This window comes from Lissotriton helveticus, chromosome 2_1 (genome assembly GCF_964261635.1).
Source record: "Lissotriton helveticus chromosome 2_1, aLisHel1.1, whole genome shotgun sequence".
NCBI lineage: Eukaryota > Metazoa > Chordata > Amphibia > Caudata > Salamandridae > Lissotriton > Lissotriton helveticus.
Window position 1 is genome coordinate 1,382,557,982 of NC_136059.1, and position 23,318 is coordinate 1,382,581,299.

The following is a 23,318-nucleotide window of genomic DNA, read 5'->3' on the forward strand; positions in this document are numbered from 1 at the left end:
AATAGTGTTTTATTTACCAGACATCTATCTACATGCGCCAACCCATCTCTTGCAGCTTATTGTTTGGCAATTCGTTAACAATGGAGCACAGTGGCTTGGCATTGAAGAGAGTAATTGTGTTACAGGTCCAATTACAGAAGTGAAACACTGAACCTCCAAAGGAACCACCCACAGCCTAGTACCATGACCTCCTACCTCCCCTGGGTTTAGACTCTGGAGCCTACACCCCTGCCTCCTTTTATACAAGTGGTAGCTCCTATCACAGATTTACTACAGTAACCTGCTGAGCAGTGGGCAGTGAAGCTGCTAACTTCTGAAAAAGTTCTGAAAGGAAGGTTTTAAAAGACTGTCACGTTCTTGTCACAGTGTCCCGAGCCAATGTAAATAAAACATTTACTGGTTATTTTGCGATTCAGTGTTACAGCTTTCCACAGGTAAATACAATCTCTTCCTCTGCTGCTGGGAAAATATCACAAATGAACATTCTTTTGCTTTTTTTTTAGATAATAATTAAAGCAAAGTTAACAGTCATTATCGACATTAATATCCAACTCTCCCTTTAGTCAGTTTGTTGGTAATGTTCTCTGTATCAAATGGATTAAGAGCTGCTTTCTATTCTCTTGCCTTGACAGACCCTTAGACTTTGCTGGCGCATTCAACAATCGTTGGACACTCGGTTTTGCATTTGGGGCCATAGCGAATAAGATCATGTTCCTGTTCTCGGAGGGATTCACGTCAGCGGAAGTGCCCAGTTGGGCAAAAGGTAGGCCATCTTTCACAGAAATGTCTGCCCTTTTCTTCCCTTACTGACCCTGGTAGCTAAATGTCATAGTTGGTTGCCTCACTAATGTATTCAGTAGTTCTTTCCCATATTAATTCTATGACAATAAAAACATTTTGTATTTATTTTAGGGAAACAAAAAAGTGTTGGATTGATATGCTTGAATTAATTTCAGCCATCATGCCAGGGCTGCATTACATTCCAACGTTTTTGTTTTTCTATTGTCACACTGCAGTCACCACCCAATATACTTCCGTACATTCAAACCTCCAAACATCCACAACTTTGTCACAATTTGTGAATAATTGACCTCAATGTTCAAATAATTCACTGACCACCAATTTACAGAATACATATCTCTGTGTTTGAAAACGTTGTTGCAGTTAGTTGAACTATTAATTCAAAAGCAGTGCATTGATAACTTGAGCTAATCCTTCTTTTTTTTAAAGTTCAGAATATATTTTATTAACAGTCATATAAATCACTTATACAAATTAAAAACAACAATGTAAAGATAAAGTATACATTAAAATAAATAAAGAAATATTCCAAAAGAAGGAAAGCATATATAGTAACCAGCTATAATGAAATATGCAACAAATATTGATGTGTTGATATACTAAAGAATGGTAGAATATTTGATAATATAAAGTAGATAAAACAATGAAGGGAACTCAAGGAGGTTTAGCAACTTCCTGTTGAAAGGGGGATTGAGGCAGAGAGCGGAGAACACAAGTATCAAAAAAGGAGGTGACTGGGTCCCACAACTGTTTTTGTTTTGGAGCCAAAGCGAGTGGATAAACAAACGTTGTGTCCAGCCTATGGTTATAACATACAGCGTACCACCAAGCCTGATACGAGATTTTAGTGAGATCTTTCCAAGCCTTGGTAATCTGCTGAAAAGCGACTGCAATGAGCAAGTCAATTATTTTTATGTTAAAAGTGCAGTGATCCCAAATGGGGGAGATACTACCTAAAAACATATGAGATATATGAAACGGGTGTGTAGTGGAAAAAATATTATTAATTTGAGACCATACCTTAACCCAAAACGTGTGAACCGGAGTGCAATTGAAAAGCAAGTGTAACAGATCAGCATGAGGTGCAGAGCAAGTCCAGCATGTATGAAACAAGTCAGGATGTCTTTTACTGAGAATAAGTGGGGAAAGTAAGAGGCGATTATAAATAAAAAACAAAGTCTGAACAGTATTTGCAGCCCTGGAGGATTTCCGTAACCTTAACCATAGCTTATCCCATAACTCAACAGACCATGAGATATTCATGTCTACTTCCCATGCCTCCTCCACTTTAGCCTTTGTACGTGGTGATGCTGGAGCATGTAGCAAAGAGTAAATCCTGGACGCCCTAGTCCCTCTGATAGGTAGAGTGCGCAATTGAGATAAGATATGAGACTCCTGAGGTAACATGGAGGGCAACATGATGTGCACTTCATATGCTGATTTAAGTGCTTGTATTAATTTAAGATACTTAGCGCGAAAAGAAGAAGGAAGATGAAAAGACGACATAGCTTCTGAAAAAGAAATAATACAAGATTGCTGAAATATTTGATGCACCCATATGACACCACGAGTTCTCCAAGACTTCCCAAAAAATTGTTTATTATTTATTAAAATCGATGAGTTATGCCAAATAGCTTGTTCAAAAAAGGAAGAAATTAACGGAGATGGCAGAATTTTAGAGGTGTATTTGAGGATCGGAGTGGAGATAGACTGCGGTGGAAGAGAAAAAGAAAGGTATTCCGGAAAAGAGAAGAGAGAGATATATGCCAATTCTAGCGTTGTCCACAAGGGAGAGAATGTGGAAGAATCTGCAATCCATCTAGAAGCCTGGTTTAATAGAAAGGATTTGTGATATAGAGAAAAATTCGGGAAGTTCACCCCACCCTCTTCCTTTGGGCGCCTTAATTTAAATATAGACATGCGAGCCTTTTTGCGTCCCCACAGGAATGAGGATAAGATTGAATAAATTTTCTTGAAATAAGATAAAGGAATGGAGAATGGAATGTTGGAAATTATGAATAAAACCAAGGGGGAAAGCATCATTTTGATAGTATCCAATCTGCCCCACCAGGATAAATATAAAGGATGCCATTTTGTGGTGAGGTCCCTCAATTTTTTTAAGCAATCTTCCATGCAACGCGAAACCGTACCTGAGAGAGTAGGAGTAAAGTGGAGACCCAAATAATTGATACAGTTAGGGTTCCACGTGAAACCTGAAGTAATGAAATCCTATTTATAAGTAAATTTAGTCTAGGGTAAAATCTCGCACTTATCTTTATTTCATTTATAGCCAGAGACAAAGGCAAATGAATTGACCTCAGATAAAAAAGCAGGTAACAAAGTCGTGGGCTCAGACAAGAATAATAAAACATCATCCGCATACGCCACCATTTTAATTGTGGACTGCTGAAACGTAAAGCCCTTTATGGCAGTATTTTGGCGAATTCGCAAAAGGAATGGCTCTAAGGCAAGATTAAATAAGAAAGGCGAAAGGGGACATCCCGGGCGAACCCCTCTACTAAGAGAAAAATAGGAAGAAATACCACCATTCGCCGCAATAGCGGCTCTAGGATGTGAATATAAAAGAGAGATGAGGGTAGAAATTTTTGGGCCAAAGCCGAACCACTTCAACGTCAGAAAAAGATACGACCACTCAACTCTGTCAAAAGCCTTTTCCGCGTCTAAAGCAATTGCAGCGATAGAGTGAGAAGAATGTGAAGTCTTAGAGAGAATATCAAAGAACAATCTAGTATTATCAGAAAGCAGTCTGCCTTTGACGAAACCAGACTGCTCATTCCCCAATAGATCTGGCAAAAAGGATTCTAAACAGAGGGCCAAAGTTTTAGAAAAAATGTTGTAATCAATATTCACTAGAGAAATGGGTCTATAATTTTTACAGTACTGTGGGTCTTTACCTGGTTTGGGAAGTATGCAAATGAGAGCGTCAGAAAAGGAACCTGAGGAAGAACCGGAATCTAGAAAATTGGAAATTAGTGTACGTAATTTTGGGATTAGTAATGCCGAAAAATGAAGAAAAAATTCCACTGTAAAACCATCTGGCCTTATCTTTTTTAAGAGATTTCAAAGCACCAAGAAGTTCTTTCTGAGTTATATCTGATTCTAATGGAGAAAGGTCAGGAGGGGTAGCGAAAGGTGACTCAATATCAGAAAAGTAGGAACAGATATCCTGGGTCGTAGAGGTTGCCTCCAAAGAATATAGTTTTTTGTAAAATTGAAGAAATTCCTTTAAGATGTCTTCATCTTTATGTATCAGAACAGAATCATGACTATAAATATTATCTATATTAGTCCTATTCTTTTTAACTTTCAAATAATTTGCCAACAATTTGCCGGCCTTATTTTGACCCCCGTAGAATTTAGCACTGGAACGTAATAAATAATTGGAAGCATTATTTGTGGTATCTTTATTAAATTGCAGTTTAGTAGCAATGAGCTCATTTAAACATTCTTTGGATTTAGAAGCAAAATAGGAATGTTCCAATTTCTTGATCTTGGAGAAAAGGTAATTGGTGATTTGCTCTGTTTTCTTACGTTTGTGGGAAACATACCCAATAATAGAATCTCTAGCGGATGCCTTAAAGGGAAACCCACACAACAGGAAAAGGCACCTTGTTGGATTCATTACGTAAGAAAAAGTCATGAAAAAAGGCAGTGAAGAATGAAACAAAATCGGAATCAAGAAGCAGAGAATTATTGAAGCGCCATTTCCTAGTGAGGGGCGATTTCTGCAAGATATCAAGGTGAATGGAAACTGGAGCGTGATCCAATATCAAAATAGAGCCAATGTCAGATGCAAACAAAGACTGAGAAAGATGATGTGAGATAAAAAAGTAATCCAAACGAGATTGAGTTTGGTGAGGTGGAGAGAAAAAAGAGTACTCTCTTAGAGTAGGATTACATAACCTCCAAGCATCAATAAGTTTAAACTGATTAATGAATTGTTTGAAAGCTTTATGTGATTTATGGGGAGTATATGTGCTGGTGGAGTGCCCATCCAGAAAGGGGTCAAAAACTTCATTAAAATCTCCCGCCAGGATGAAATTGTCCTCATAATGTTGGGTAATGTGAGGAGATAACGATGACCAAAAAGAAGCGTCCCCTGTAGTTGGAGCATATATGTTTAGAAGTGAAACTGGAGTATTATCTACAACAAATTTAACCAAGGCCCATCTACCAAGCTGATCTGCTGAGTTAGCAACGATCTTGACTGATAGGGATTTATGAAATAAAATGAAGACCCCATTACGCTTTCCGTCCCCTGGGGAAAAGAAGACCTCCCCTACCCAACCTCTTTTAAGTTTGACAGATTCTTCAGGTGAGAGGTGTGATTCTTCTAGACAAGCAATGTCTGTTTTAAGCTTGGCCAAGTGTGTTAAGACTCTCTGCCTCTTTATGGGGGAGTGCAAACCTCTAACATTCCATGAAACAATTTTTAAAGGCATTCAACAAAGCAAAGAAAATACATATTAAGCTGGTTAAGGCAAAGCAATAATATAAGGGAATCAACAATGAATGCATAACAATCAATACAAAGTATGAAAAATAAAAGGCGGAGAACTCTTAAAGTGGGAATATATGAAAATGTATAATACAACATGTTTGTATGCAGAAAAAATTAAGAATAAACAAGAGATAGCATTCAATATAGTAACCTATGGAAAAAAACTGTACTCAATAACAATTAAAGCAAATAAAAGAGCAAATGATAAAGGACACAAGAGTATGAAGAATACAAGAGAAAAAAAGAGAAAACAGGAAATCATCCAGGAAGAAATAGGAGAAGAGGAAAAAGTTGAAAAAAGATTGGAATCCAAGGGACGAGAAAGAGAAAAAAGCAAGAAAAGAAAAATATTTAGAAGAAAGATATGAAGGGAGAAAAATGACTTACAGAACATCCAGGACACGTACGGGTAGGGAGGATGGAGATCACATAGGACAGTGACGGGACTGTAACTCGGAAGGGAGGGCGGGAAGGAGAGACGACTCGGCAAACTCCAGGAGTAAAATGAGGGAAGAAAGAACACACGGGGCAATGATGTATAGAAAATGGATACAAAAGAACATATGAAAAACATTAACAACTAGAGATTAGAATATAACCCAAGATAAAGCATTACCTAAGAGCTAACAATTAGAAGCAATAAGTGCATGTGAATAAAACCTTAAGTCAACAATAAGGAACATCAAGCAAAATGAGACGCAGAAGCAACATCCATCGCAGTAGAACTATGGGAATTGAGAAAACTCTTCAGCTTCAATGGATCCTCATAAGTTGTGGTTTTGTTATTAAGAGTCACCCTAAAAAGACAAGGATGGAACAAACCATAACGTGCTCCAAGCGAGCGCAATTGAGGACGTAGGGACAAAAATTCCTTGCGCCTATCAGCGGTAACCTTGGCATAGTCCTGATAGAAGAAAAGAGGATTGACTGACCATATAAATCACTTCATGGCCCTTGCAGCTGACAAAATTTTGAGCAAATCAGTATATTCAAGGAAGTAAATGATAACTCCCCTTGGCTTCCTGGCAACCGAGGTGGACATTGCATTTGGAGGTGAGCCCAGACGGTGTGCCCTCTGTATATTGAGAGTGGTGCTATCAGGTAATGAAAGGACTTTTGGTAGAAAGGTCTTGAAAAACGCCAGGGGGTCCGACCTCCCTGTCCCCTCCGGAAGCCCGTAAATGCGTAGGTTGTTTCTTCTATTACGATTTTCTAAATTTTCGAGTTGTTTATGCATGACTGAAACCTGCGAACACTACGGGTCAACCTTAGAGACAGACAAAGTTAAAGAAGTAACATCTTGCTCCAACTGGGTAACACGTCCGTCTACAGCTAGTAATTTGTCCGTGATCATTTGGAATGTGGCTCTGGTCTCATCAATGAAAGGGCGCAGCGCCCTTATTTCCTCCAATAGCATATCCATAGTGGCCAAGTTGGGCTGCTTTGGAGGAGAGGGAGGATCTTTTTTTAACCTTTTCATAGGGCCTTTAATAGCTGAAGACATGGACGGATTTGACGATGATGATGAATGTTTAGTAGATGACTCCAACGAATCCTCCATTGCAAGGCACTGATATCTGGAGTTCGTATGAATTAGGAATTTGCGTGAAGAGGATGAGGGTTTATGCAAATCCTTGGATAATCTGCCCATTAAGGAGAGAGTGAGTTCAAAAAAGCACAAGTTGGAAGCGAAAAAAACCCAAAACAAACAAAGTAATAAACCTCACAGGACACTGTAAATGTAATAAAACTATTAAAAAAAGCCAATGTAATATCAGAATTCCTGCTTAAGAAATATGCAAGGAGTGCAATGATGAAACAATAAGTTAGGGTGAGAATGCAAGTGCCACTTATGCAGATAGAATACATTCAAAATCCTACTATGCACATGGTAATAACATTACAAAACACAGCATAATGTAATCAGAGGGTAAATCGCAAACATTTAAGACATAAGCCAACCATTGCATAATAAAAAAGGATGCGAGGAAAAACATGCATGCAAATACTCATGAGAACATTATGCAGAAACCGCAGTGTGGTAAACCATGCAGAAAGAAGCTGTGAGGAACATTACAATAATTGGCTGTAATAAAAGTCAGTAAGCATGTAGAAAAAACCAAGCATCAACTTGAATGGATATGAGACATAAGGCATCAAAAAAGTCAGGAATAAAAAAGAAGGTGAAGCATTAAACCCAGGCTAATGCATAAATAACCATCAAGGCTGTAGCCAAAAAATTGAACGTTGATAGAAAACCAGCTGAGGCTTAAAGCAGTGCAGAGGAAGTGATGAATCATAAGTAAACGATCTCCTCATGTGAAATTCAAAAGCTGTGTTATGAAATGAAACAGGCTGCTGTGACGAAGAAATAGAGAATGGCCTCAACCGTTCATTTAGACGAGTCACATTTTAGGATAATTAACATGTGGCAGCAAAAGACAGAAGGGACCATCTCTCAAATAGGCAGCAATAGAAATTAGGTAGAGCTGGTCAAGCGCGCAGCCCTCAGCAAAAACAACGAGCTACCGCTAGGAGCCGAGCTCCGTCAGCGGGGCTCATTAAATGGCAGCTGCGTCACCTCAGAGCTGAGCTAATACGTAGGATGGCAATGAAGAAGCTGCGCATGCAGAGTTAGTTTTTCCGCATAAAATTGGGCCAGTCAAGCGCTTGAGCAGGAGGGAAGAAATAACCAGAGAATCTGTTCACAGGAGCGTAAGGAAACCGAAATACCGCTAGGAGCGAGGCTCCGTCAGCGTGGACCGGAAAATGGCCGCAATCTCACCAGGTTCCACAGAGAGCTCGGAGTATGGAAACAGACCCTCTAGACCACGAAGGCTCCAAGTAGTGGGCTATTCTGCATGCCTTCCGATAACTAGACCCGCGGTTCTGGCATCACAAATCGCCAGAAGGAGTCACGCCATGCTTTCCGTCACCGCCGCTCCCCGGGAGAGTCACAGAGACGCCACCATCTCCTGCAGGCGCTAGCCACGCCCCCCTGAGCTAATCCTTCTTACAGCAATATCTTTCCTCAGTGGCTTCAGTTTCCTTGGTTGAGCTCCTCCCACCTCCACCCATATCCGCCTGAGAGAGAAGAAACGCTTTATGAAACAAGCCAAGTGAGACAAGACACAACACCCACGTGTGGATGTGAGGGAGCAATGTAATGAGTAAGCAAAGACTAGACATAATGAGGATTACCTCAAGCCATCCAGCGATTATTGAGTCAGGAAATGCCACTGAAAACCGAACAAGGGTCAGGCATGTTCCAAACAAAAAGACATGCCATGTCAGATGCAGCAGGCATTTTTTTTATTAGACAGCATAAATAAGTTGTGAACTAGAAGCAGCCAGTACAGCATGCCCACTCCCGCAGAAGCTGAACCAGCAACCTGAAAACAATAATGTTGAACAGGAGACAAAGGCGGATGCCTATGTGGCTGCACGACAAACATCCAGCAAGCGATTTCCAGGTGCCCACACCCCGGATCTGCGATCCATCATGTAGGACACTAGCTACTGGAAGAAGCAATCTATCACAGAACTCATAAGCTCTCGAAATGAGAGTATACATCTAGCGACTCATGGCTGAGGTAGCTGTTTCAGATGTTCTTAACAGGACCAACATTTAGAAAAAGCACCTCACTTGCCCTAAAGCCAGAGGTACACTACAAGTACATGAAAAGAACTCTAGTCACATCCACTCCCTAAAGAGCAAAATACATCCCCTCCCCATAACCAGCAACAGGAACAACTCCTGATCTAAGTAAAAAAATGGGACAGAATTATCAGTAAAAATAACAAAACCAGAACAGACAGCAGGGTCAAATGATGTGATTGGATGCACATAAGGCAGAAGAGATGCAGAGACAATAATCACATCAAGGAGGTCACTGAAGTGAGAAACACTAATATATAGCACAGGAGATTAAAAGGAAAGTCATACAGATCTTTAAAACGAGGAGCATTTTGAGCAATTGCCCACATAAGGGGATTATCTCTTTCTCGGCCTAAAGCCTGCAATAGCACAGATCATTTGATGTGGTCAATTAGTGGAAGTGGAGTGGATTTGAAAAACTATGGGGCCTATTAACAAATTCCCTTTTGTAGTACGTTTAGTAGTACTACAGTACGATTGTAAATCTGCACCTCTCCTATCTTTTCTATGGGGAGATCCTAACAAATGCAAATTTACAATTTAGGGCCCGATACTGATGTCATTCGGAAGGCCTCCGAATCGGATTTGGCTTTCCCGGATCTGATTCGTAGCCCTTGTTTCGGACCAAATCAAACACAGGTCCGAATGACCAAGTAGACACGAAGATCACGTACGTGTCAAACAAATCATTTCCAGGACCCGACCCTGTCTGTACGACTCATTTGTAGCCAAATCGTGACGCGCAATGAAGCCGAATTCTGACCGAGCAAGTACGATGCACATTCGGACAGCTGCTTCGCCTCAGTCTCAGCAAGACTAAACAGCAGTCAGAATCGGACTACGGGGAGCAGTAGCAGGCCACCCTTCTCCCGGGGCCCTCCGGATCTATCACGGGGGTGTGCCCATGGGTCGCCCCGATCCAGGCATGCACAGTGTGGCGGGCACCATGGGGTGCCCCCAACAGTGTGTACGCTTTTCCCCACTCACCCCTTTTTGCTATGGGAACTTGCATACACATCTGTACACAGGTTCCCATTGAGTTCAAAAGAATTCCGAGCAAACCGAGTCCGTAAGCATATGGCTGCATCGTACCTGCTCGTTCGGACTCCTGGAGCACGCTTCGCTCAGAAAGCCCTCCGGATCGAGTAGAACGAAGGACTTTCCTAGCGAGATCGGAATTGGGCCCTTAGTAGTAACGATGAGCTGTAACAGGCGAGTGGCTGATAAAAGGGGCATGCTTACTACTAAATGGAAGGGATTAGGGAGAAGTAAGGAGGGTTTAGGAAGGATTAGGGCGGGGTTAGGGAGGTACATCCAGTCACCCACGAAAGAGTAAGCCCATTGCTCTTTAAAAATGCACTTCTAAAGATAATGCAGCTCAGAGCTCCACCACCACACATGGCGAAACCCCAGGTACTGCTTTAATTAAATAACAAAATTATTCCCACCTAACTTTAAAAATTATGTTTTATTATGATTTATTAATTATTAAAACATATATATACATATTTAAAAGTAATTTATTGATAATTTTGCTAAAAAGTAGTGTTACATAAATGTATACATTAAAAAGATTTTTAAATTGTTTTATATTTTATATACTAAATATGTTTTATTTGTATATATATATATTTAATGTTAAATTATGTATATTTATATTTAACACTATTTAAAACAATTACATTTCCATATAATATAATTTCCTATAAAGTTTTATTTAAAGGTTGTGTCTTCATTTCTATTGGACAGTTCTGAAGTGTCAGTGCTTGGCCACGTGAGGTTCTGTACTTACTATTGTTTCTTTTTGGTAGTAGCAACTTACAAGTATAAATTTGGCTCCACCTCCTTTTTTAGGAGGTGGAGTCGTGTAAGTCTACAATTTTGCTTAAGTTTACTCTCTGATTTTGTAGCCAAAGGTTGTAAATTTACTCAAAAGTCACCTTTGTGAATAGTCCAGTATGTCTACAGCACAGTAAGATGGGCCAAACACCATTGGAAATGGGCAAGCAAAAAGGAGGGTTCAAAATGCAGTCTCTAGTACCTCCGTGTGGTCATTCATTCATAAGTCTTTATTTCGATTTAGAAATCATAAAAGACATTACAACAACTAGACACTTACAAATTTAAAATTGCCCATTAGTAAATCAGAAGTTAAATTTTCACAATACCAAAAGTTACTTAGAACCACATCAATAGTTGGCCATCCATCAGATAGTTAAAACAATAAATAATGTACATATGATCAAATATTAACTAAATCTGTTTAGGGTCATAAATAAACAAATTCATACCATTGTACAAATACCTTTAAAACATTCCTAAAAATATCAATTTATAAAACTATAAGTTCATCATTTTACAAGGTGTATTATGTAGTGTCAGGTGACATAAACACATTAAACAACTTTAAAAAGACCTTAAAATGTCACTGTAGGCTCATTTTCCATGCTCGAATAATCCACATCCAGTGGAGAAACTTAGCCACCGCTATAACCACGGCCTGAGAATTATCAGTTCGAAGAATCCTAACTGATTCACAACCTGTTTTCAGGCCTAGCTGCAAACAAATAGGTTTTAGCCATGTTATCCTAGGGACTTTATATTCAGGGGAGACACAAAGAATGTGCCCAATGCCTTCCTGTTGAGTAGGACAGAAAGTGCAGGCAGAACATTGTCCCCCGCGCCATTTCGCAGTGAAGGCATTGAGTGGTAATTTACCCACCCTGAACTGGTGATATTTCTACCTGTCCCGGGGATGGTAATCCAGTCCCAATAATCCTCGAGGGCTGGAGAATGTTTTAGTCCCAGGAACTCCACCGTTAGGGATGGCCCGGTACAATGGCCAAATCTTTTTAGCATAAACATATTCCAGTACAAATCTCTAAATTCTTTTCTGGGTGGAAATGAATTTGCTAATGGGTCATCCCACAAAGGGGGTAGGCCCATAGCAATATAAATTGCCCTTACCTCCCACAACCATGATATTTTGGGTGCCCTATCGGCATCTCTAACCTCAAGAAAGGCACGAGCGTACTGGGAGAGTTCTGGGGTAACCCACAATCTCCTCCAGTAGGTGACTGATCTATAACGAGCCATATCTTCTATACAATGAGATCCCAAATCATGATGGAGAGGAATCAAGGGGGTTGATACTGGTAGGGCTGTAATGCCTCGCAAAATATTTTTTTGTGCGCCCGCCAACTTTTTTAGATTGCTAAGTCCCCACAATTCTGCACCATAAAGGACAGCTGCTTCGACTTTAGCATCATAAATCTTTAAGACCGGGGTAATTGGCCTAGTATGTGACAAATACAATTCTTTAGTATGGGCTCCCGCCAATTGTGCGTGCTTCGTGACCAGCTGATTTGAGTGATGTTTCCAATCTAATTTAGATGATAATGTAATGCCCAGATAGTTGAATACTTGGGTATGTTCAATTTGAACCCCATTCATTACTACCTTCCCTCTAACATACTTAGATTTATGTAAGACCATGAACTTAGTCTTAAATGTATTATTGACAAGTCCATGGTCATTGCAGAAGACTTCAAAAACATCAATGGCCTTCTGGAGGCCCTGTTGAGTCTTTGAAATTAATAGTGTGTCGTCTGCAAACATCAACAGGGGGATTAGCTTACCACCCAACTTAGGGGCATCGGTTGGTTGATGTTCAAAGTAGCTGATAACCCTGTTGATGTATAGTGAGAAGAGGGTCGGTGCTAGTACGCACCCTTGGCGTACTCCCCATGCGATTGGAAATTTATCAGTTACACTCCCCTGCTGGTTCCAACGGACTTGGGCAAAATTGTCCTCATGTAATCTGATTAAAAGGGACAATATCTCCAGAGGCATGCCTTGATCCCGAAAAGCTACCCACATTTTTTAATGTGGCACCAGGTCGAACGCTGATTTAAGATCGACGAAAGCCGCAAAGAGTGTGCCCCCCCTAATAGCACCACCCGCCAATAAATTAAGACAAATCTAAAAACTTGATCAACCGTACTAGTATAGCTGCGAAAGCCTGCCTGGAGAGGCGAGAGAACATCATTGGCCTCAATCCACCACCTCCGTGTGGTCATTATTGTTGTTGATCTTGAAAGTTGATTGAAGTATCTGAGAGTGAGTTAATATCCATTTCAAAGTTCTGTCAGGAGAACTGCATCCAAATGACCCTAAACTGGCAGTCATAATGTAGTCAATTTAGCAATAAATCAGGCTTTTTAGGTAATCAATAACCTTCTATTTAAAAGCAGAAAATCCTTCTGTCGCAGCTACAACACTTATATTGCCTTTTATTAGGGGAGCAGATGAGTATCGATCCTCATGGTGAATTCATTGATATTATTTTTCCTTGTTCTGTGAGGAGGAGTTCCATCTTCACTTCAGAGCCTTTAAATCCTGCATATACTTTCATCTATGGTTTGAAAAACTGCAGCCATACTTTGGTGACAGATGATGTGTTATATCATCCACCTTATTTATGGGCATGTCCCTCCCACAGGTTGTGAGCTGGTTTGGTAATTTCGAGACAAGATAAAAAAGGGCCTTGGGCTACGGCTGATTATATGTGCGCCCCTTAACTCTATGAGAACACATAACAAAAAGGAATATTCCAAGGTTGGAAATACTTCTCAGCTAAATACTGGTCATTTCTCTGGAGTTCTCATACTCAAGAAGATGTTAGTTTCAAAAGTTATCCTGCTTTGGTGCTACTTCTGGGAGGCAATAAACCACTTAGATACTATACCCCAAATGCTGATGATGATGAGACCAGAAAAGGCCAACTAAAAAATGCGATCTTACTGGGCAAATTGGAGTAATTAGCTGCATGTAGAATTAATGTGAATTCCTGATCTTTGGTCCTCTCGTATGTGTTCCTTCTTGTTCTGGACCATCACTGTGTTAAAACATTTAAGATGAACTGAGTTCTTGAAGATCTGTGGACTATTTTAGGTAGCAGAAAAGATGTTGTCTCTCCATCATCTAAAGAGAATCGAGGAGACCTATATTGAGGTCTGGCAAACTCTTTTAACAATCATAATGATAATATGATGCAATTTCAATTTACCTACACATTCACTTATAATACAGCATCTGTTTTTTAATTGTATGGTATCCACATTCGACCCTTTTTTTCTGTATCCAACTGAGAGAACGCGCTTGCTATCATGCCACTCAACTGTCATTTCTGTCTTCAGCTTCAACCCAAGGAAGCCACAATTAAAATATTTTCCCTAGGGACGGATATCCTGGAGGTAGTTTTAAAATTCACTCACAAATTCACTATGTCACAAAAACAGGAATCGTAGCACGCCTAAGGTGCACTTGGCAACTTAGGTGGGAACCCAGTGATGAAGCATGCCACCTATTAGGTTGGTGGCTGAAGATTATTTTAAAAAACCTAAAGGTTTGTCTGGGACTTCAGTTGAAGACATGAATGACAGTTGACTGTCATGGTAGCAAGCTCTTTCTCTCTGTTGGATTTAAAGAAAACACTGCACAATTATTGGTAATATAAATTAGAGGTATGTGAAATTCATGTAATTTGACTTCGCATAATTACACAAAATCTTAGCAAGATTACATGAAATTCCAATAATCATGTGAAATGCAAATCTGTCATTTAGCACTATATTTTAACATGAAATGTGTCCTTGAGTCAATTTTTGACGTAAGGACTCATACATTAAAAAACTTAGTGCAAAAAAAACCACAGCGAACAACAGCTGCTTGCTTCAAGCATAACGTGAAGATCCCAAAATTATGTGAATTACATAGCATAATTTAAATTTCACCCAAGCCAATTAAAAATGAATACTTAAAAAAAGGGCGAACAAAGCGATGCAAAAGGGGATGATGGACGGAGCTTTTGAACAAATCAAACACTCACCTCCAGTCAACTGATCTGGGTTTAATCCATCACCATTCTTTAGTTCACTCAGCCACCCCAGTTCAGACATGGCTATATGCAAATCAGTCTGATCCTGTGCCTCATGGGAACAGTCCAGCCCGAACTGCCAAGCCATGTCTTCCCTGGACCGTAAACAAGCATCCCGGGACCGGTTTTGGATTCATAATCCTCATCAGCCAGGCTATCTTGAATCCAGTGGCCAAGTAAACAAGGGACTCACGTCTGAGCATACCCTGCCACACTTAGGGCGAACAAAGCGATACAAAAGGGGATGATGGACGGAGCGTTTGAACAAATCAAACACTCACCCCCAGTCAACTGATCTGGGTTTAATCCATCACCATTCTTTAGTTCACTCAGCCAACCCAGTTCAGACATGGCTATATGCAAATCAGTCTGACCCTGTGCCTCATGGGAACAGTCCAGCCCGAACTGCCAAGCCATGTCTTCCCTGGACCGGAAACAAGCATCCTGGGACCGGTTTCGGATTCATAATCCTCATCAGCCACGCTATCTTGAATCCAGTGGCCAAGTGAACAAGGGACTCACGTCTGAGCATACCCTGCCACACTTAGGGCGAACAAAGCGATACAAAGGGGGATGATGGACGGAGCGTTTGAAAAAATCAAACACTCACCCCCAGTCAACTGATCTGGGTTTAATCCATCACCATTCTTTAGTTGACTCAGCCACCCCAGTTCAGACATGGCTATATGCAAATCAGTCTGACCCTGTGCCTCATGGGAACAGTCCAGCCCGAACTGCCAAGCCATGTCTTCCCTGGACCGGAAACAAGCATCCTGGGACTGGTTTCGGATTCATAATCCTCATCAGCCAGGCTATCTTGAATCCAGTGGCCAAGTGAACAAGGGATTCACGTCTGAGCATACCCTGCCACACTTAGGGCGAACAAAGCGATACAAAAGGGGATGATGGACGGAGCGTTTGAACAAATCAAACACTCACCCCCAGTCAACTGATCTGGGTTTAATCCATCACCATTCTTTAGTTCACTCAGCCACCCCAGTTCAGACATGGCTATATGCAAATCAGTCTGACCCTGTGCCTCATGGGAACAGTCCAGCCCGAACTGCCAAGCCATGTCTTCCCTGGACCGGAAACAAGCATCCTGGGACCGGTTTCGGATTCATAATCCTCATCAGCCAGGCTATCTTGGATCCAGTGGCCAAGTGAACAAGGGACTCACGTCTGAGCATACCCTGCCACACTAAGGGCGAACAAAGCGATACAAAAGGGGATGATGGACGGAGCGTTTGAACAAATCAAACACTCACCCCCAGTCAACCGATCTGGGTTTAATCCATCACCATTCTTTAGTTCACTCAGCCACCCCAGTTCAGACATGGCTATATGCAAATCAGTCTGACCCTGTGCCTCATTGGAACAGTCCAGCCCGAACTGCCAAGCCATGTCTTCCCTGGACCGGAAACAAGCATCCTGGGACCGGTTTCGGATTCATAATCCTCATCAGCCAGGCTATCTTGAATCCAGTGGCCAAGTGAACAAGGGACTCACGTATGAGCATACCCTGCCACACTTAGGGCGAACAAAGCGATACAAAAGGGGATGATGGACGGAGCGTTTGAACAAATCAAACACTCACCCCGAGTCAACTGATCTGGGTTTAATCCATCACCATTCTTTAGTTCACTCAGCCACCCCAGTTCAGACATGGCTATATACAAATCAGTCTGACCCTGTGCCTCATGGGAACAGTCCAGCCCGAACTGCCAAGCCATGTCTTCCCTGGACCGGAAACAAGCATCCTGGGACCGGTTTCGGATTCATAATCCTCATCAGCCAGGCTATCTTGAATCCAGTGGCCAAGTGAACAAGGGACTCACGTCTGAGCATACCCTGCCACACTTAGGGCGAACAAAGCGATACAAAAGGGGATGATGGACGGAGCGTTTCAACAAATCAAACACTCACCCCCAGTCAACTGATCTGGGTTTAATCCATCACCATTCTTTAGTTCACTCAGCCACCCCAGTTCAGACATGGCTATATGCAAATCAGTCTGACCCTGTGCCTCATGGGAACAGTCCAGCCCGAACTGCCAAGCCATGTCTTCCTTGGACCGGAAACAAGCATCCTGGGACCGGTTTCGGATTCATTATCCTCATCAGCCAGGCTATCTTGAATCCAGTGGCCAAGTGAACAAGGGACTCACGTCTGAGCATACCCTGCCACACTTAGGGCGAACAAAGCGATACAAAAGGGGATGATGATGGACGGAGCGTTTGAACAAATCAAACACTCACCCCCAGTCAACTGATCTGGGTTTAATCCATCACCATTCTTTAGTTCACTCAGCCACCCCAGTTCAGACATGGCTATATGCAAATCAGTCTGACCCTGTGCCTCATGGGAACAGTCCAGCCCGAACTGCCAAGCCATGTCTTCCCTGGACCGGAAACAAGCATCCTGGGACCGGTTTCGGATTCATAATCCTCATCAGCTAGGCTATCTTGAATCCAGTGGCCAAGTGAACAAGGGACTCACGTCTGAGCATACCCTGCCACACTTAGGGCGAACAAAGCGATACAAAAGGGGATGATGGACGGAGCGTTTGAACAAATCAAACACTCACCCCCAGTCAACTGATCTGGGTTTAATCCATCACCATTCTTTAGTTCACTCAGCCACCCCAGTTCAGACATGGCTATATGCAAATCAGTCTGACCCTGTGCCTCATGGGAACAGTCCAGCCGGAACTGCCAAGCCATGTCTTCCCTGGACCGGAAACAAGCATCCTGGGACCGGTTTCGGATTCATAATCCTCATCAGCCAGGCTATCTTGAATCCAGTGGCCAAGTGAACAAGGAACTCACGTCTGAGCATGCCCTGCCACACTTAGGGCGAACAAAGCAATACAAAAGGGGATGATGGACGGAGCGTTTGAACAAATCAAACACTCACCCCCAGTCAACTGATCTGGGTTTAATCCATCACCATTCTTTAGTTCACTCAGCCACCCCAGTTCAGACATGGCTATATGCAAATCAGTCTGACCCTGTGCCTCATGGGAACAGTCCAGCCCGAACTGCCAAGCCATGTCTTCCCTGGACAGGAAACAAGCATCCTGGGACCGGTTTCGGATTCATAATCCTCATCAGCCAGGCTATCTTGAATCCAGTGGCCAAGTGAACAAGGGACTCACGTCTGAGCATACCCTGCCACACTTAGGGCGAACAAAGCGATACAAAAGGGGATGATGGACGGAGCGTTTGAACAAATCAAACACTCACCCCCAGTCAACTGATCTGGGTTTAAACCATCACCATTCTTTAGTTCACTCAGCCACCCCAGTTCAGACATGGCTATATGCAAATCAGTCTGACCCTGTGCCATATGAAATGGGGTGGCTGAGTGGGCTAAAGAATGGTGATGGATTAAACCCAGATCAGTTGACTGGGGGTGAGTGTTTGATTTGCTCAAACGTTCCGTCCATCATCCCCTTTTGTATTACTTAAAAAAAGGAACACAGGGGCGTTTCCAGCCAAGATGGCTGTGTGGGCGTGATCCACAATGGGTCTGCTACTACCAAGCAATAACAGAAGGAAACCAAACATCCAAGAAGAATCCCACCATCCAAAAATAAGTTAACTCACCCAGCGGCACTTGTGGATGTTCATTTACCGATCCTGCCGGTGATGACCCGATGATGGCGGACGGCCAGAGGCCTGGTAATCCATGGGCCTGATGGCTGTAGCTTCCCATAGCTGTGACCTACCCAACATGCCCTGAGACACGAGGCAACGAGGACTCAGAGTGACTCCGGACGTAGCGGACAGACGCTGACTTTCTCGCTCACCCGAAGACATCCGAATCGACCCCGGATTCCTGAAAAAGGACGGTGAGTGGGGAGTGAGGAACACATGCCAAATTGGCGTGCTACAGACTTCCTGATGGAGCGACCCTGGAAGTAGAGCGCAAGGCCCCTTGGTCCTGAGGGGCACGACTGCAAGCAGAGACCGCGGTGGTGCAAGGAAGGACACAGAAGTCTTCCAGGCAGTGAGGGGTGGCGCAACAGGAGATGTGCTACTTGCCTGACTACAAGGTGGCAGACTCCCAGTGTAGGCCTGGGGCAAGCATGGGCTGGAACCTCCCCACAGCGTGGCTGCACTGAGTTATCAGAGGGGTTCCTTTTGCCCAAAGGAGGGGGAAGGCTACCCCTCATGGGAGAGTGATGGTAGCCCGGGAGATGTTCCTGAAGATGCTTGACCTTATCAGGACAACTTGTCGGGACATCACCCAAGCAGTGACGACACAGAGGCAAGGCTTTTCTACATGGACAGCTAAAGGTCTGACACACTGGACACCCGATGGTACAACATGGGCCCAAATGATATAAAGAGCATTTGAGTGGAGGTAGGACCAATACACAGGCAGGACTTCTTGGAGTGCCTGGTAGCACTCAGGGTCCGCAAACGGGGGTGTTTGATGCAACACCTAAGTAATTGATGTGTGCCCTGAACCTGGCTAGAATTGACATGCGGGGATTCACTCTGGGGGAATCTTAATATAATGAACAGAGTCCATATTGCCCGCCCTGCAGCCGAACATAGAGGCCTACTTCCACGCAAAACTATCTCTCTTGGCAATTCCTGGACATCATCTCTGCACTAACAAGTGCATTCGAGGATTTTCTTTATGCCGCTTGGAGAAAAAAAAACGGAATAACAGCTATTTCGCACCCACACCAGCTAAAGGACACCAAGCGGCTACGATGGAAGAGAACAATGTGGCACTCACCAAAGAAGATCTCTTCACCTCCCTTCGCAAATTCAAGCTAGAATTAAGGGAGGAACTCAGGGCCGACCTGTCCACCTCCCTCAACACATTGAAAGCCAACCTCAGTGGAAGATTGATTTCATTACAAGACGTGGATTCAGCGGGGTCCAGAGTGGTGGACATGGAGGCCAAGACATTGGAACTTGAACAACATACAGACCAGATGGCAGTAATTGCTCAAGATCGCCATGCTCAACTGCTTTCGGTTCTCATGAAAAACGAAGATATAGAGAACCGATCCAGGCGAGACAACATTAGAATCCGGAAGCTGGAGGGAGGGGCGGAGGTCTCCGACCTGGAGGCCTTTATGATAGGGTTATTTTCCAAAATCCTGGGCACAGCGAATATGAAACTCAAAATTGAGAGAGTACGTTGTGTGGGGAAACCCATCCAGGATGACAAACAGCACCCAAGAGATAACCTGGCCAAACACATTCTTTAAGATTAAAGAGGTGATCTTTCAGGCTGCCAGGAAGATAGGGAATTACATGTGAGCTATATCAGGACATTGCACCAGTGACCCTGGCCGCACCAGGAACATTTTAGACCAGTCAAAGATAAACTTCGCCAGGAGAACATAAGATACCGCTGGACATACCCTTATGGCCTAGGATTTGAATTCCAGAATAAAGAATATCACATCTCCGACATGAAAGAGGCCCTTACATTCTTGGTACTTTCGGCACCCAAAGATGGTGAAGGCTCTGATGAGAGTGATTGCCCGAGAACGCCCGTGGCTGGAACCGGGGAGGGGACCTTGGCTTGTCTGACACCCTCCCAAATCACAGAGAAAATGCTGACTCATTGGAACATAACCACCACACGCAGCCTATTAGTTACTGACCACAAATCAGGAACACACGCAAAACTGAGCACTACAAAGTGACAAACAATGACATCGTCAGCTTTATGCCGAAGCCCAGTTAGACTACAATTTGACTCACAGGTCTCAAACTTACTTACCGTGGTGTTGCCCATGAACACTCTCTAAGGGCCTCATGCTGAAGATAAATGCCACAAAATACAAGGCCATCATTGCAATTCCACCTTCCGAATCGCCTCCATGCTCAACACAAACCACTCAAGTAATCTGTACAAGGGAACCGTTGCTCCAATTGTATTTATTTTAGGGTTTATGTTTTTTCTTTTGCAGGAACTCAGGTGACAAAGGAGTTATGGGGAACAACATTGAACGCCTAGAACTAAAACTTTATGCTCTGGAGGACTTGCTGGAAAAGGGGGGAGGGGGATGGTAAAGGATAATCTAAGTGAGGAGAGTATTCAAGGGCAAGACAAGGATAAATTATTGTTATCATGGTGATCAACACTCTCACGTGGAACGTTTGAGATATGAATGGCCCAATTAAGCATCATAGGATTTAGAAATATTTGCTAGATCAGCACTATGATATTGTAGCACTACAGGAGGCCCACCTTAGCAATCGGAAGAGCATAGGCTGAAACACAAGTCATATCCTCTGATATATAAATCCTCTGCCTCTACAAAACATAATGGGATGGCCCTTTTCTTTCACTCCTCTTGAAAAATTCTAACCAGAAGGCTATAAAATGGACAAGGTGGGGAGGGTAGTGTTGGTGAAGGGTCGAATTAGGGGGAAACTATGCACAATTGCTACAGCCTACACCCCAACACTAGCTAGGCAGGGTTCATAACTACCATGTTGGCACTTCTGGGAGGAGGGAGACATAATTCTGATGGGGGACTTCAACCTCATATGGCACGCTGGAACTGACAGCACCCAAACCCACAGATCACCCACGAGTAGCTTCCCGAAGAGCCTGAAACAGGCGATGCGAGAAATGGGACTTACTGATGCCTGGAGGGAGAGTCACCCAGAAGAAAGGGATTATGGGCCAGATGTAGGTAATTCTAATTTACCGATTCTTAAATACCGAATTGTACCGATTCGGTATTTATGAATCTGTAAATTAGAAGGTGGGAGATGTAGGTAAATTCTAAATTTGAATTACCGAATCGGAAACAATCGGTATTTACCGATTCGGTAAATACCAAATCGGTATTGCCCATTGATTCCTATGGGCTGTGAAGCCCATAGGAATCAATGGGAAATACCGATTCGGTATTTACCGAATCGGTAAATACCGAATCCTGCAAGGGTGCAGGGGGTGTCACTTTGACACCCTCTAGCACCCCAAATACAGGCATGTGTGACATGTGGCACACATACATGCCCTAAGGGCATGTCTGTGTGTCACATGGCACAGGTGTGCATGCACAGATGTGCATGCACACCTGAATTCGGTATTTTACCACCCAATAGGATTGGGTGGTAAAATACCGATTCTTAAGGGCCTGTGGCACTCTGTGAAGTGCCACCTACATCTCATTTACAGAATCGATAAATTTACAGATTCGGTAATTTACCGATTCTGTATAGTTACCGAATCGGTAAATTTACCGATTCTGTAAATGACATGCCCCCTATATGCCGATTCATAAATACCAGTCGGTAACGGCCGAAATCGGCCGTTACCGACCGGTATTTTGGCTCCTACATCTGGCCCTATACCTTTTTCTCCCACATCCATCGTACCTTCTCCAGGCTAGACTAGGTGTTCCTTAGTCAAGGCCTTATTAGAGAAATTAGAGAAGCAAAAATAAATCCCATTCTTATCTCTGATCACGCGCTGGTGCTTGTATCCCTGAAATGGCACAATCCCATGTCCCAACATAGTCGCTGGTTCTTCCCTAGCGCTTTGGTCCATGACAGAACTCTCTGGGATGACCTGCGGAAAACCATCATGGAATTTTTACAAATGAATAACCACTAAGACACCAAACCCGCCAATAACTGGGATGCGGTAGTAAAGGGACAATGTCTGTCATTGATGTCGGCCCTTAATAAAGCGAGAACCAAAGAAGGCCTGGTGCTAGAAGGGGATTGAAAACTCTCTAACAGGCAGATAAAAATACACCCACACTAACCCTCCAACAAAAAGCCATTGCCATGAAGGGAAACCTAAATGCAATTTACACTAACAGGGCAGAATTTACATTATTACATCCCAGGCACACATTCTACATGCATGGCAACAAGGTAGGCTCACACTTAGCGCGATAGCTAAGAATTAGAAGAGAGAAAGACTATATTAGGGACCTACAGTAGCCCAAAATGTGCAACTGGGAGAACCTATAAGCAAGAAGAATTAGAAGAGAGAAAGACTATATTAGGGACCTACAGTAGCCCAAAATGTGCAACTGGGAGAATCTATAAGCAAGGACGAGGTACGACAGGCAATAGGAACCCTGAAACTACACAAGTCGCCCGAATGGCCTGATAGCACAATTCTACAAAACCTTCAGCACTGAATTAATTCCCCACCTGATCTGTCTTTTAACCACATAGCAGACACCAAACATGTGATCTCTACAAAGAGCTAGGCCCTTATCACGGTTATCCCAAAACAGGGAAAGGACCCACGGCCCTGAGACTCAAACCGCCCTATAGAATTGCTTACTCTAGATGCGAAGGTGTACTCCAAAATCCTGGCCTTACGATTAGAAGATCTCATGCCTGGTCTGATCCACCTGGACCAGTCCAGCTTTATCAAGTGCAGGCAAAGAC

The 23,318-nt window shown here is 43.0% G+C and overlaps 1 protein-coding gene across 1 annotated transcript in view; it reads left to right on the forward strand.

Moving 5' to 3' along the window:
• The window catches only part of LOC144818669 (stimulated by retinoic acid gene 6 protein-like), a 651,836-nt gene that overhangs the window by 154,057 nt on the left and 474,461 nt on the right, over window positions 1-23,318 (forward strand). Inside the window, exon 4 of the mRNA XM_078676317.1 lies at window positions 633-763. Coding sequence (XP_078532443.1) covers window positions 633-763 — 131 coding nt within the window. The remainder of the gene's footprint in view (window positions 1-632; window positions 764-23,318) is intronic.